Source organism: Antechinus flavipes, chromosome 1 (assembly GCF_016432865.1).
Source record: "Antechinus flavipes isolate AdamAnt ecotype Samford, QLD, Australia chromosome 1, AdamAnt_v2, whole genome shotgun sequence".
Lineage (NCBI taxonomy): Eukaryota > Metazoa > Chordata > Mammalia > Dasyuromorphia > Dasyuridae > Antechinus > Antechinus flavipes.
The window spans coordinates 17926816-17942539 of record NC_067398.1 but is presented as its reverse complement, the minus strand read 5'-3'; the positions used below and the strand labels follow the sequence as shown (position 1 = coordinate 17942539).

Sequence of the window (15724 nt, the reverse complement as noted above, 5' to 3'; positions counted from 1 at the left end):
ATTTCAGGCTATGATTTTTGGATTTAAACATAGGGTTTTTTGGTCTATTTTCAGAAGTCTTAAGTAATTTGGGGGAGGGGGGATTATTTGCCAGAGTATTATATTCAGGTTTTTTTTATTTCTAATGGTGTTTTTGGAAATCTGTGATTCTTGATGTATATCTTTAAATGCCAAATTGAAGGTCAATAGCTTTGGCTAAAAGGGACTTCACAGATTTTTAAAAAGAAAATTACTGCTTTTTCTACCAAATTTTCCTGTTTCTCAATATATTCATATTTCAAATTTGAGAATCTGCTTTTATAAAGAAGTACTATACCTGATATTCAATTATTCCTACTTTCTTACTGCGAGGTGGAGCAGTTCATAGAGTACTGAACCTGGTGGAATCAGGAAGACTTTGATTCAGATCTGATCTCAGATACTTATTGTGTTGCCCTGGGCAATTCGTTCATCCCTATTTGTCTTAATTTCTTCTTCTGTAAAATAGGAGTAATAATAGCATCTACCTCCCAGGGGTTGTTGTGAGGGTTAAATGAATTGATATTTTTAAAGTGTCGATCGAGCACAAGGCCTGACATATAGTAGGAGCCTAATAAATTATTACTTTATTATTTGTTGTATTTACTTACTTACTGTTTGTGTCTTTAAGCTCTGATTTCCAACCTAAATTAAATAGTTTTTTAAAAGTTTTCTTTTTGCTTTTTGAACCATTCTGAATTTTCTTAACTATTTTCCCATGATTTCTGGAGAATTCTGAGGATTACATATTTCATTGGGCAATTGTGAATTGTAAATTTTCCTTTATAATATACATACTTTTGGGTTTTCTTATTCTTCCTTTTGTTTTTAAGATTTTCTCTACTACATTATGAAGTTGCAGTCTAGGTTTTTATGGAGGGTTTTTCTCTGTTGAATTTTTAGTTTGTCAGCTTTTCTCTAATATTCTCCATCACTACCTCTGATTCCCTCCTCATTCTTTAGTCTCTTCCTCTTCCACTACTGCACAAATGACTAAGGATGTGCAGTCTTTTGACTTTGAGATTCCTTTCCTGGATGAATTCTCCGAAGAAAGGCCTCAGTCCTACCTGGGTTTCTGGTTCCCTTTCTCTCAAGTCTATTATTTCTCCTCTTTTGCCCATATCTCTACTCTCTTCCCTTTCTCTTTCTACATATCCCAATAATTCTCCTTTTTGTTTGTGAGGCTGAACAAAATCAGCACCCCTAACTTCAGAAAGAAGGCATTGGCTTGACCAGCTCTTCAGGCAGTGACAGAGTTTTAAAGGGTTCTCAGTGTTAAATCTTAAAAACAGCTGAAAAAAGAAAATTTTCTAAAATATTGGAAAAGAGAATGGATGTTAATTTTTATTTCTCATCAGTATAATCAAGATAGAACATAACTTGTCCACTCTTCAGCCTATCTAATGTTTTTCAGCTCTTTGTTATTAATTTTTTCAAGAGGATTGCTCCTAGGTATTAGAAGACTTTTTCTAAGTCTTTTATGTTTTGTGGATACTAGTCTGCAGCCTTTCGACTGTCAGTCTGCATTTCATCATAATCACACTTTTCATGCATATAATTTTTTTAAATTAAATTGAAAGAAATATGCTCTAACCATACATCTTTCCTTTGTCCTTTAGGTCATCTGCATTGTATTCTATGAATCAAAAATAATATAGTGTTATCATAGGGGAAATATTGGTGTTAAAGGAAATTTTGTTGTGTGTCAGGAAACAGTTTGGGATTATTGAAAACAAGGCATATTTTAATGCAAAATATGAATTGCAACTCAGGGTGCTTTCTTTCAAAAGAAATTGAAAGGTGTCAGCAGTTAGCCCCATATGCCTGTCTTCTTTCTTTTAAATCTTTGTGAAAATGCCCTGTATCAAAGGGTGTCTTCATTGAAAACATGAAAAAAGAATAAGCAGACTGTCGACTGCTTTTTTATGTTAATACATTGAATTGCTGGAAGCAAGCAGGTGACACACCTGCTGAAGTCTGCAGAATCAAGCTTGGCATAGAAACTTTCTCTAGTTTGGACTAGCTAGCTTCCTGACCTTCCTTATGCAGACATCCTTCCCTTCCCTTTCTCTTACTTGTTTCCTGTCATGGACCTTCCTTTTGTACGATTCCATTGACCCATCCTGCTTATGTATTCATATTCTATAGAAAATTGCTCTGAACTCACTGACTGGGAAATGAATGTTCTGTGTATCCCCTGCTCTGAGGGCATTAAAACTGTAGCTTGTATCTCTGTGTCATTGATGTGGGAGATTGAGAGCACTCCCTGTATTATGCCCTCATATAATTTCTATCTCAATTACTAACAACTTAGAGGGGACAATTTAGACCAAGTTGGATCTTACCTGGTAGCTCTTCAGCACATACAAGGTAGATTTAACCTAGGGAGATTTGTGAGAAGGAAAAAAATCAACTCACTGGAAAAGATTCAGCCCTAGCTAGGAAATCAGAGACAGATCTGGGTACTTGTCTGTGTTGCCTGTTTCTTTTGTGCCTGAACAATCTATTAGGCATAAACCACTGGACTCTGACTACTGGCGACCCTGACACCCTGAGAAGCAGAGTAATTGTGATTGGAAAGCAAAGGCTTTGCTAAAAATTTTGTCATTTTCTGAAGGCAACTAAGCAAGTGACTTATCTCTCTGTGTAGTTATTTATAATGACTCAGCTGTCTTGCCTCTATCCTTCCTATCTAAATTGCTGGGAGATATTGTCTGATCTCATCTGATGTAAATCTCAAGGAATCAGTTTGATCCCTATTACTGATATAAATCTCACTGCAGTAATCATGATCTATCATAGATTCCCTCAAATTCTGGTCATTCCGGTCTAGTTATAGTAATTTTATTTTATGGCAATGCCTGTGGATTTGGAAGCCAAATTATTCTTTGTCAAATCTACTCCTGATAAAGGAATTCTGGTATTGTAGGGGCAAAAAAAATTTTTTTAATAACCAGCACCAACCATGGACTGCATTAAAAGCCAAAATGCAATATTCTTGACTCAGGAAAGAATCTTTTAGTTTTGAAATATTGCATAGGCTTAGATTCAACTTGAAACTTAAGATTCAAGTCCTTTTTCCCTGATATCTGTAATTAATACAATTCTTACACTAAACTTACTCTCTAAAAAAAAAAGTATTTCTACTAACCCTTTGAATTTTCCATGGGAAACAAGTTTTATAAAAAGGCAAGAAAAGAGTAGGAACTTTTTCTTACAGAATGTTTTAAAACTTTCAAAAAAGCTATAGCCTCATCTTTGTGTTCCTAATTCTGGCAGAGTTGGGGATGCAGAGAGAGAGAAATCCCCGTTTTAGCAATTCATATCATTGAAAACTAATTAGAGACTTAATTTTGAACCAACAAGGAAAAGAAATCTTTATAATGCATTTCAGAAAATCATGGTGAAAATGAGATTTGGATATATTTTATAAATATCGGGTGGGTTTGGGGGATTGTAACCCCAAGAACTTTTTTTCCCACACAAACAGTACACTTCTCTCTCGTTGGAGAATGACAGATTTATTGGGCAAAGGAAAAGGGTGATTTCACTGGATGAAGAATAAACAAAACAGAAATCAATTTACAAGTTTTATCTAGTGAAGTATAAAAGTGAGGGAAACAAACAAAAACCATTTTGCAATCTGCAATTTATAAATTGATCACATGCTTAAGAAGCACCCACTTATCAAATCTTCCTTCCACCTTGGGAGGAAAGAGACTTGTTTAAATCAAGACTCAAATAATTTGAGAATAAGCATATTTAATGTTAGATGAATGCTTTACCTTCCCAGTGAGTTTTTTGATTAAGAAGTATAAGAGATTAAGAGTTTGGGAAGAATTCTGTGCCTGTAAATTTGGAGAAATGCTGGTTAGAAGTATTTTTGAAATTTCTGATGATCCCAGAATTTTATTTCACTGATTTTAATATTCTTCTTGATATGGCAAAATATCTAGAATCATGAACACAATTTAAAATCCTCAGAATTCTATCTAGTTACAATATTTACCGTGAATTATTTAAAGAAGTATGTTTGCAGCATGGAATTACTTGAATATAGTGACATACATTTTAAAATTCTGTCTTTGAAGGACTGGTAGAAGTGATACAGCTCTTGGGAAGAAAGTAGCAATAGCCCTAAGGTCCCTGGCCTTGGGAATAATGTATTTGAAAGTGATGTATTTCTCCCCCGGGCCATCCTACCCCCATTTACTCTGACCAGGAGGCTGAGGCCACAGATATCACTGCCTGCCATAAAACAGCTTGTTGGTCAGGGTTAACTGATGAGCAACAATAATGAGGTATTTAACACAAGCACAGAACAAAAGGGGGATCTGCCATTTGATCCACAGACAGGTCTCAAGACATATCTTGGAAGGGGGGAGCTCTACACACAAAGTCAGAACCTGACCGCTCCTCTATCAACTCTCCCTCTAAACCATGTTAGGAGCACCTGGTCTTTCTCACTTTTCTCTGTAAATTTATTTTCTTGCTCCTGCTCCTTTGCTGACTTCTTTTGGAACTTAGCCCACTTTAATTTGCATTACAGTTATAATAAACTTTACCCCTTGACTTGAATATAAGTCTGAGAGTCTACAAATTCTTTTGGGATACCTTACGACACCTGTCTGGAGCCACAACATTTTGGGGGTTCCCCTTGAATCCCAACAGAAGAGTATGTTCCAACTTTTATGTGGGGAATATACATTCATGATTTTTATGTAAAAAAAGGTTAGATTTGCAATAGCCATATTTCAGGAGGGCAGAAAAATGTACTTGAAATGGAGATTTTAAAATACAAAATTGCCACTTCAGTCTTTGGCAGTAGACTTACAGAAGGTAGGGGGGCATCTATAATTTGAAGTGGAAGTAATGAATGGCTCTTGGAAAACTTGAGACTTTATATGGTGCCATTTACAACTAAATCCAAACTAGACTTGTTTTGATTGATTGTTCTAAACAAAATTATAATACGGCCTCATTTAAAAGAGATTGTGTTTTTCCTCTTAGGACATTTGGCCCTCTTTAAGTAAAACAGACTATGATAGAGAATATATTTAAACGTGGCATGGAGTTAAAATATTTGTAAACTGTAAGAATAAGAATTATAAATGTATTAAACCATATTGCAATTACTAGAAATGTTTGACATACTAAATACCTTAAAACTCAAAATTTTCTAATTTACTTTGATAAATTAATTGGGAAAATTATTATTCACAGTTCGATATGTGCACTGAATGGTAATGTTTTCAGTCGCTTTTATAAGTATAACTGGGTCATAATTACTCTATTTTGTTTCCATATGCAACTAGTATAGAATGTCAAAATTGATAGACAGATGAAAATAATTGTAAGATAATTTAGAATTGCATTCAACTAAATTAGTGACTGGCAAAAGTTATGGTGCATATGTTTAAAATCCATGATACTGTTTTATATTAACATAATGCTTACAATTTCTTGAATTGTGATTTTGAGGTAACAATAATAGAAAAAATGCTGTTAATTTTTTAAAACTATGGTACCTCTCAGGATACAATTATATCATTAGAAGAGTAATGCCTTTTTTAATCTAAATTCTGTGAACTTAAACTATCATTAATAGATTCTTTTGTTATGGTTAAAAAAATGCCTTAGATATTTTGTTTGAGTATAGTTTGCTTTAAAACTGATAATAAGGATAATAATAACAATAGGTTTTTGGAAAAAGTTACAAAGAACTTGTAAATTCTCACCTATAAAGTCATTTGGGGACTCACCATACTTTCTGGATCTTCACCCTTAGCAAAGTCATAAAATCTTAGCAGTTCTTAAAAAATGAAGGTGTAAGAAAATAAGCAACAAAGGATATCCTTGTAAAACTTAAAATAGTGTCTTAGTTTACTGAGAAACCAAGATCCCCTCCTCCAACACAAACAATCATGACCAAAATAAGGAATGACTTAAATTTTCTTATAATATTGAAGAGATTTACATGATGGATTTTTTGGTTGTTGATCATGAAAATTGTGAATAAAGACATAACTTTATGTTACACACACACACACACACACACACACACACATTCTACTGCACCCAGAATAGTGTGTGGGTGTGTATAACATAAAGTTATGTCTTTACAACAATTTAGAATTAAAGACCCTAGTTTTAAAAGTGTTTCTTTTTTACCCTTAAGAATATTATTCAAACTTACAGTGGTCATTGTTTTTCTGGATTATGAGTAAATTTGCATGTATTCACTTTATGTGTAAAACTCTAGAATCAGATTATTTTTTAATTTTTAATGATTGATTTCTACTTCAAGATGTCTTTAACCTAGAAAAGAAAATCATAATTGAATGCATTTGGAAAGGGATTGTATGTATTTAATAAATACTGAAGATAAATGTTTTTCTTTAGTGTTAAGAAGCTTATTGCACTTGAAAAACCACTGCACCTTGATCTAAACCATTAGCAGTTGAACTTGTACTATGAAGTTAAGGATGTTTTGTCCTGGTATAAAAACTGAATATTGCCTAACTTATGACATATTAAATATTAAATGGGAAGCCTATTAAATCAGAATATTAGTATATAGGTCTTAGCCTATTAAAGATATTAATTAAAGATAATTAAAGATTTAAAGATAAGGAGAATTTCATTCTATATCACACCTATATTATTTCCAAGGACTTTTAAGGTTCACAAATACCTTGTTTCTGCCAAAATCTATCTTATTAATGTTAATTTTTTTTCAGTAATGGTTTCTGATTATGAGTCATAAGATACCACAATCTCATAAAAATTAAAACAATTTTTAATTTTTTAAATGTCCTCAAAAAATGTCCTCAAAAAGATATGATAGCACTTAAGCTTTAACATGTAGCAACACTAAGTTGTGAAGAAATTTAAGAGACGTGTTTAACCAGAGGAGTCCAGAAAGTTGGGAATGGACCACGAGAAAAATGAAGGGAACCAACAATGTCTTCCTTTGTGTGGCCTCAGGCCTCTGTTCAGGATTTATAGAAAGACTAACAGGGATCATCAAACTACGCGGACCCGGGCCAGATACGGCATCTGAGGACAATTTATCCCCCTCACCCAGGGCTATGAAGTTTCTTTATTTAAAGGCCCACAAAACAAAGTTTTTGTTTTTATTATAGTCCGGCCCTTCAACAGTCTGAGGGACAGTGAACTGGCCCCCTATTTAAAAAGTTTGAGGACCCCTGTAGAGAATAGTCAAACACAGGTGTGCAGAATTATAATCTGTGTCAGTAACATGAGCTCTCATGCCATTAATATAATGGATCCATCAAATATGTTGTGTCTTTTATGTCCATCCTAAATGTATTCAAACACCTTTTCTCTCTATACAAACTTTTGTAGCCCTTGAGTCCCAACTAAGTCTGACCTCTGTCACAAGTTTTCTTAGCTTATGCCTCATTCCCCTCTGATTTCATAATACTTAGCACTTTTTCAGCAATACAGCTTTATAACATCTCATATTGTTACTATCATTTATGTTTCTTAAGTGGCTTGTAGTTTTGGTGAAAATAATTTTGTTTTTACTGTCAACCCTCTAAGACTAAAAAGATTTTTGGTGATTCCAAACTGGAATTTATGTTAAATAACTTAAAAAAATTTAGAATTTGGCTTCTTGTGAAAAGATACTTATAGAGAAACTGCCCTAATAGGAAATCGTTTTAATGTTATTTTCAATATATTTAATTTATTATAGAAATTAAAATGTTGAGTAATATGAATTGATAATTCTTATTTGTTAATTAATAATTTTCATTTTTTCAAAAAACAAAACAACTCTCAACAGATCAGTTTATTAACAGAGGATCAGGCAGTGCACGAAACAGTAAGAATCAAGATGTCTCTCACATTGCATTTGGATCTAAAGTACTTGGACCACCTCCACCATCTGGTAGAAGAAATAGCATAAGAACATCTGGAGAGGTACGGGAATCGTTCAGAGATCTGTCTAAACAGATGACATGATGTAGTGATGCTTTGTTCTGGTACTGAAAAGCCAACTATAATATGCCCATGATATTATGAGAAAAATACAAAGGAATATAAAAGATGTGCTATTTACTATTCATTTACTGATCTCCTGGTTTGTTATAATGGGTCAGAGCTCATTTACATATAGACTCACATATATGGATAACCCATATCCTTAAAGATCTTCCCCCCTTTAATCTCACTTTTCACTTTTTTGCAACTCCAATACTTTTATAATATATAATTGCGTAATATTATTTCTCTTTGCACTCCAGGTGCACATGAGGTGAACGGTCATGTTTTTTCCTAAATGTTTTGTTTCCCTCATCATCTACCCAAGAGCTTGGCACACAGTAGGGACTTAATAAATATGATAAGAATAAATCAGTGAATTCAATAGATGTCAATAACTCAAGATAAATTTTAGACAATGTTTTAAATGCATAAATAGGCAGAAACTCAAAGATAAGATTTCACCTGTTGAGATAGATGTCCTTTCTTTTAATTTAAAATTGGGTTAGACATCACCAGTTGGTAAGTGAGCAAATTCTTGAACATTATGATTTGTATTTCTCCTGAAAGTCTTGCATGTGAAAAATTATAAACCTGAGTGATTTTTGAAGTTTCTACCTTAAAAAAGGAAAGAAGTACATTTTTATTTTCATTTCTGTGTCTGGTTTTTTTCTTCCTATTTATATACAGTAATTTAACTTTACTTAATTTTGTAGCCTTCCTTAACTCTTCCAATAATGAAATACATAAAAAACTTTGTCCTCCTTTTTCTACTACTGAGGATAACTTATCATAAATGAAATATATGTAGTAGGTAAAATAATTCAGACTCTGAAAAATCCCCATAAATCCTTCTTTAAAATATCTACAAATTCATTGCCTCCTTGGAAAGTCCCGAGGTTACAAAATGAGCTTTGAATAAGGAGGCTTTTTCTTTACTTACTTGAGATCTACGTCTAGAGATGTGGGAAGAACTCTCATTATTTTATCAAAGGTCCTGCCTTCAAATTCTTGCTCTAGTACAGAATGTGATTTTGGCGAAGTCATCCACCACCCAAAGATTCCCATTTTATCATAAGTAAAATATGGAGGAAAGACTAGATGATAGAAGGTCTTTTCCATATCTATATGTATAATCTTAATCCTAAGTGTTTTGTTTTTCTCTCCAAGTTCTTTTAGAAACAAATATCCTTTAAAATATATTCTGGGAAGGTAAAATAGATTTAATCAACTATTTAATCTGACAGTCTCTTGATGATTTATCTTTTCTTATAGATTGTAAAATCCAGAAGTAGCAGAACTTGCCAACAGCCTACCATAGAAAAATGTACCAACAGGTCAGAAATGTCAAGCCTACAGTTATATGAGTCAGAAGAGCAAGGAGACAAAGAAAATATTCATCTGGAAAAGCAAATTACACCAATTAATGGTAAGAATTAATTTATAAAGATTAATTCATAATGTCAATAGTCATAATGTCATAATGGTCAATAGTAGACCTGTTCTTTTGTTAAGAAATAAATCAATGGAAGTATTATTTTAATATTGAAAAGAGTAGGGAACTATTAAAGAAATATGTTTAGAATTCTTAATGATGCACATAGTCATTACTGTAAGTAGTTTTCATGTTTTGTTTTCAATTTTCCCATTTGAAGATCTTGCCTTTGGAATAAAAATTCTAAATGAGAACAAATTGCTGCTTTTTAAAAAATCACCAAAACTTGATGATTGATGTTTTTTTTTAAAAAGCACAACTATCAATTCACACTACTAAAAAGCTACTCAGAGTTTAAGGAAGTTTTATTATTTGTTATTTTAAGATTCTTAAAAATAACATTTTTTTATTTTTTAAAAGGGCCACAAACTTTTGAAATATTTTCATAAAATGTTATTATCTTAGGTGAAGCTGATATTTTGCAGCATTTGGATCTAATTAGCAACCAATTTCATTACAAATGATATTCTATATAAAATAGATATAGTATGTAATAAGAAAGTGATGATGAAAATTAATATAAAAATTTTAATTTCTTTAAAATCCCATTATATTATGAAAGTTCTTCTAATTTCCTTCTAATTCTGATTTAAACTTCCAATATCAAATAATCAAAAAAGAAGTTTATTTTGAATATTTTATTATGGAACATAAAATTAAGATTCAGAAGGAATTTGGAAGACCTCTTTATGCATGCTAATTGCTAGAGGCAGCAAGATGATGCAGTGGAGAGCATTGGGCTTGAAGTCAGAAAGATTTGAATTCATGTCCTACTTTAAATATTCTATGACCCTGAAAAATAATCACTTAGCTTGCTTGCCTCAGTTTTCTCATCCATGAAATGGAGATAACAGTAGCACCTACCCACCAGGTTTGTTGTAGAAACCAAATGAGAGAATAGCTATAAAATACTTTGCAACTAATGCTATTGTTGTTATTATTTTTATCATATTCCCAAAGTAATATAGTTGGACAAAAAGTTTCCCTAAACCTTATGATTTTTTTCATTACCATAAAATATTAGGAATATTATAATTCATGGGTGAAACCTATCTTTAGAATAGTATCTCAATTGAAACATCTTTTTCTGTGGTATTTTCATGTGCTTTTGAAATTTATAGCATTATCATTATGTATAAGAGAGTCATTTCAGAATCATCTTCTTTTGTGTAGTGAGAGCATCAGCTGCTTAGGACAGAGGCAAAAATCAACATCAGTTTAGAAGAAAAGTTAAAGATGAGAAGATAGCATAGTGAAAAATTGCAGCAATTTTAATCTGACTTATTCATGTGATCCTTGAAAGAAAGAAAAAATAGAAATGGAAAGATGAAGATTTTACCTTTAATTATCACCTTTTACTTGTGAACTTTTGCAAATGTGAAGTTGTTGCTGGAGAGGGAAAGCTGAGGAACCCCCTCGCTAGATCACCCCGATCTCTTTGTCAATCCTAGACAAATGGCAGCCAGAAGCAGCATTCAGCACACAGACTCATTTGTCAACTCCACAGAGGAGGTTGGACAGTATTAGCTCATACAGTGGTGATAAGCAGTGGCTAGGAACATGTCTACAGAGAGCTCCACATGGAAGAGAAGGGCCCCCTCAGCCCAAGAGCATTCAGCTGTGAATGCTGGCGGCAGGAGGACAAGCAGACTCTCAAGACAAAGAATTTGTCATTGTTTCTCTCACAATCTGTTATCACTGTCAGGGATGGAGAAGCCACCATTTTTGTAATGCATCAATCCTAAAAGGTAGAAATGTCATTAAAAAAGACAGAATTGAGAAGCATGTGTGGATCAAACTAAGTACATGCTGAGGAAATCCAGGCTGCAGAAGACAGTCTTGAAAGAATTGATTTTACAAAGATACTTCAAGAATGGAGAAAAATTCAAATGATATTAAAATATTTTTAAAAATTAGAGCTGACCTCTGTATTAATTTGCCAAGTGCCTACTTTTCTTGTTTTTTGTAAAACTCATTATGAGAATGATCTGCATATATCTGCAGTGTGAAAGCTTGAAATGAAACTTTTTGTAAATGGTGCTCTATTGAAAACCAATTGACAAAAGGGTCAGAAGAATAAAGTATCCTCTTGTGTTTATTTTTTTGTTGATTACCAAAAAAAAGAGGAAAAGGAAGAAGGAGAAATCGGTTAAGCAAAATACAAAGGGGTTTTCTTGCATATTTTAGGAATATACAGAATTTTTGACAGTTATATCACTGTTCAGTGATAAAATGATTATATTAAATAAGGCATGAAATCGAGTGATGCATGCTTGTCAGAGATGTCAACCACTGTAATAGAGGACTGTTTGTAAATAAATTTATGCTGGATAACTTAGGCCTCAGAATATTAGGGGACTTTTCCAGTGAGACCTATAATTATTTAAAAGCAAGTGACCTAAGAATCAAGCCAGAAGCATTAAGTACCTACTAAGTGCTAGACACTGTGCAATCAACGTGGGAAAAACTAAATGGATGAAAAGTGTCTACTGTCATTCATATAAGCAAAAACATTTTCAGCAGAACTTTTTGTGGTAGCAAAGAATTAGAAACCAAAGTTGCTTATCAACTAGGAAATAGTAAACTACCAACTGGGAAATAGTAAAGTCTACTATATCTATTTAATGTACTATTAATACATCATAAGAAATTTTGAGAATTACAAATTCACAGAAACTAGGGAAAACTTTATATGAACTGGTACAAAGTGAAATGAACAGAATCAAAGGAACAATTTGCATAATGACCAGTATTTTTTTTCTTAGCAAATTTAATATCTTATTTTTTCCCAATTACATGTAAAAGCAATTTTAAACTTATTTGTATTTCCAAATACATGGAAAAACTGTTTACAAGCATTCATTTGTATAAGATTTTAAGTTCCAAATTTAAAATTTCTGAGTTCCAAATTCTATCCCTCCCCATATACAATCCCCTTTTCTGTTCCCTATATAAAAAACATTCATATTTCTTAGTGATTACATCAGTAGATGCATTTGACATAGTGTGTCAAACAGATTTGAATAGGAGAAAGAGAGGATCACGGATTACATTTGAAATTATGCAGTGTTTTTCCTAATTTGCTTCATGTTGCAAAAATCCATTTTTCAACACTAGTGTTCTGTTGTTACATTGTTGAATTCCCCACTCTCCAAGCAATGGGGAGATGTATGCTAGATTCAAGTTAGTTGCTGCATATTTCCAGCATGATCTATGTTCAAGAAGTGATATAGGGGATATTGAGGTAATATATGATCAGGAAATTAGTAGACGCAGTCACATGACATAAATCAAGGATAACAGATGGGCTTCCCAAATACTCCATCCCATATACTATTGATATAAAAAGCACACAATGTCTTCAGCTCATTAGGTGGATTTTCTACAGAAGAATTACACAGGGATCAAAGGCATAGATGGGTTTCACTTGTGGCGGAGAGGTGCCACAAATGAGATGACAAATCCATTGGAATATATTGATTTACATATTCTGACACTATGTATTTTCTGTAGAAATACACATGGTAATAATTCTCCTGTAGAGACATTTCAGAATTAAGGAGTGAAAACTCATTTCTTATCCAGGATTGAATTGTGCTCCTTCAAATACATCTTACAGGAGAAAAAAAAAATTTTTTGAGAATATTTCAAAAGTAAATCTGTCAGTACCCTTTTGTAGCTATAATTGTGTCATTTGCTGGATTATCTGAAATTCTCATTGTATCCTGTATTTTTGCTTTGTCTTCATTGATATGGTAATGGTACAGCTGATTCCCATGTTATGCATCCACATCCCCCTCCAGAACCATCCGCAGATAAGACTAACAGTAGACGAAGATTACGGCTAAAAAGCACCAGCAGAGACAGAACAGAGACCCACAGTGGTAAGGCTCCAATGTGACCTTATCTCATATCTGTAGTTTACTCAAAGCAATAGACTCTATGTGTGTGTTGTAGAATCTAAAGGATTATGGATCAATTCACTGATGATATGAATGTCTGTCTAGAGAGATTAGGGAAATCAGACCTCCTAAAGAATTGCTGTGGAGGGCTAGCAGAGATTTGAGTGGTTCAGAAACAGAGCTTTGCGCTTTCCAGATGCGAAGCCAGGCAGACCTCCAGCAGGACTAACAGTGTTATGTATGTGAAGGTGCTGCCCACAGGCTGTAGTGAAGTCTCTGTGGATGCATCCCCACCATTTTTTTTTAACTTTTTCTCTCCTTTTCCAAAGCAGAGCTCATGCCTTTTCTCTGCCTGTCAGCACACGCTGCTATTTAGGCATTAGTAGCTCAGTGGATACACTACCAGAACTGGAGGCAGGAAGACTCTGTTTGCTTTTGTTTCCTCATCCCCAGGGTTGGTCTTAAATCAAATGAGGTAATATTTCTTAAGGACTTTGCAAACCTTAAAGCACTATATAAATGTAAGCCATTGATATTATTAACAGTATGGAAGAGAGGAAAAAACATTTAATGTGTTACTACTGTGGGCCAGGCCTTATATTAAGCACCAATGTTATTTTTTCCCTTGTTCAGTATCAAACTAAAATATTTAAAGCACGAGTCAAGATACGCGTGCACACACACAGTCTTATACTGCACTTGCTTGAATAATGTAGAGTTGGTACTCAAAAATCTTAACTCTACCTTGCTTCTATCATCAGACTTTTAAAGGCAGTGAACAACAAAGTCAATCCTAGAATTTTCTGTAACCATCTTCATGAGACAGAAATTGCTCAGAAACTATAGCTTAGAAATAGCTGTAAATTAGCAATCACAAATTTATACTATTTTCATGGCCCCAAAGAAATAGAATTTGATACCTTTTTGAAGCACCATTTTTGGTATTATTAATGACAAATGTTTTCAGTTCTTATGAATGTTTATCAGTTTAAAAAATTAGAAAAAAGAATCTACTTGAAATGATTCATTTGATTTTAAAATAATCTATGAAAGAAAAAAAGAAAGATTCCATAGAATTACTCTTCAGTCATTACTTAATTACAAAATTACCCCTTCTAAAATAATTTTAGATTATTATTAAGCAGTCTACAGCTTTTACAGATTTCAGGGGAAATATGCCTTTCATGTTGTAGGGACTTAGTGAATGTTTGTTGAGTAGAGTTGAAGGTTCTGGAAAATATTTATTTCCATCAAGGGAGCTCCTCAGGAAACAGCCATAATGAAGATACGACACCAGCTAAGCTCACCACTGTGTCCCATCAAAGAATGAACAGCGCAGTGACATTGAATGTCACCTGTCATCAGCAACTCTCTCCACATCAAACAGGTGAGAGCCTCCATTCTGTCACATCTACTAAAAGCCAGCGGGATATTGCTCTGTAGTTTGGTGGAAGTTAGGTGAATTTGAAATCATAGGAGCTGAACTTAAATCCAGTTCTCCTTACTGTCTGACTCAAGATCAGTCATATAACAATTCTGGGCCTGTTCTTTATCTGTAAAATGGGTTTTGTAGATGATCTCTCCAGTTCCTTCTTAGCTCCAGACCTTATGATATTTCTGTTATCCTCTAGGGGAAAATGGATGCCATCTAACAGTGTGTTTTTTGTAAATTCCATTTTCCAGGACAGAAATAACTTTCTGCAGTCGACACAATTTTGTCCATTGCCATGACATGGTAGCATAAACCAAGCAGTATTTTGTTGGCCTATTCAAAATAAATACTAAAATTGTAGAATTTTCTGATATTTTTCATTCAACCCTATCACTCTTTCAAAAGATTATCTATTATTCTTTTCCTGCCACTCTGTTGTATAACAAACATGGCTGAGATCTGTGACAGGACACATCCACATATCTTGTCTAGCAGGTGTGCAGTACTTTTAGAAAGGCAAATTGTTTTTGAGCAAAGGAAAAAAGAAAACGAATGAATATTGTTTGTAGTTTGTCAGTCTTATTTATGCAATGTTGAAACCTTCATTAAAATGTTAGGTGCAATTAGAGTCTCTAGCATAAATCTGACTGTGTAGGGAAAACTAATTAGATGTTTAGGTGATCATTCTTGTATTTATCTTGTTTGCTGCAATATTGTGATTACATAGTAATTTACATATTTTCCTAAGAAAACACACGAAATTATTCATTACAATTGATATGGAAATAATTGGGGTAAAAATAAAATTCTTGAGTAATATCATAGTCAGATAATAGAATTTGGAAAGTAACTTTTAAAAAAATTTTTCAA

General features: G+C 33.3%; 1 protein-coding gene across 3 annotated transcripts in view; it reads left to right on the top strand.

Moving 5' to 3' along the window:
* CFAP20DC (CFAP20 domain containing) overlaps nucleotides 1-15724 on the top strand; it is a 202022-nt gene that overhangs the window by 92658 nt on the left and 93640 nt on the right. For 2 of the 3 annotated variants that reach the window (XM_051979888.1, XM_051979875.1), the window contains exons 8-11: nucleotides 7829-7965; nucleotides 9301-9454; nucleotides 13288-13404; nucleotides 14678-14809. In XM_051979888.1, the coding sequence (XP_051835848.1) occupies nucleotides 7829-7965; nucleotides 9301-9454; nucleotides 13288-13404; nucleotides 14678-14809 (540 nt within the window). The remainder of the gene's footprint in view (nucleotides 1-7828; nucleotides 7966-9300; nucleotides 9455-13287; nucleotides 13405-14677; nucleotides 14810-15724) is intronic. The other variant, XM_051979881.1, reaches the window with a different exon arrangement.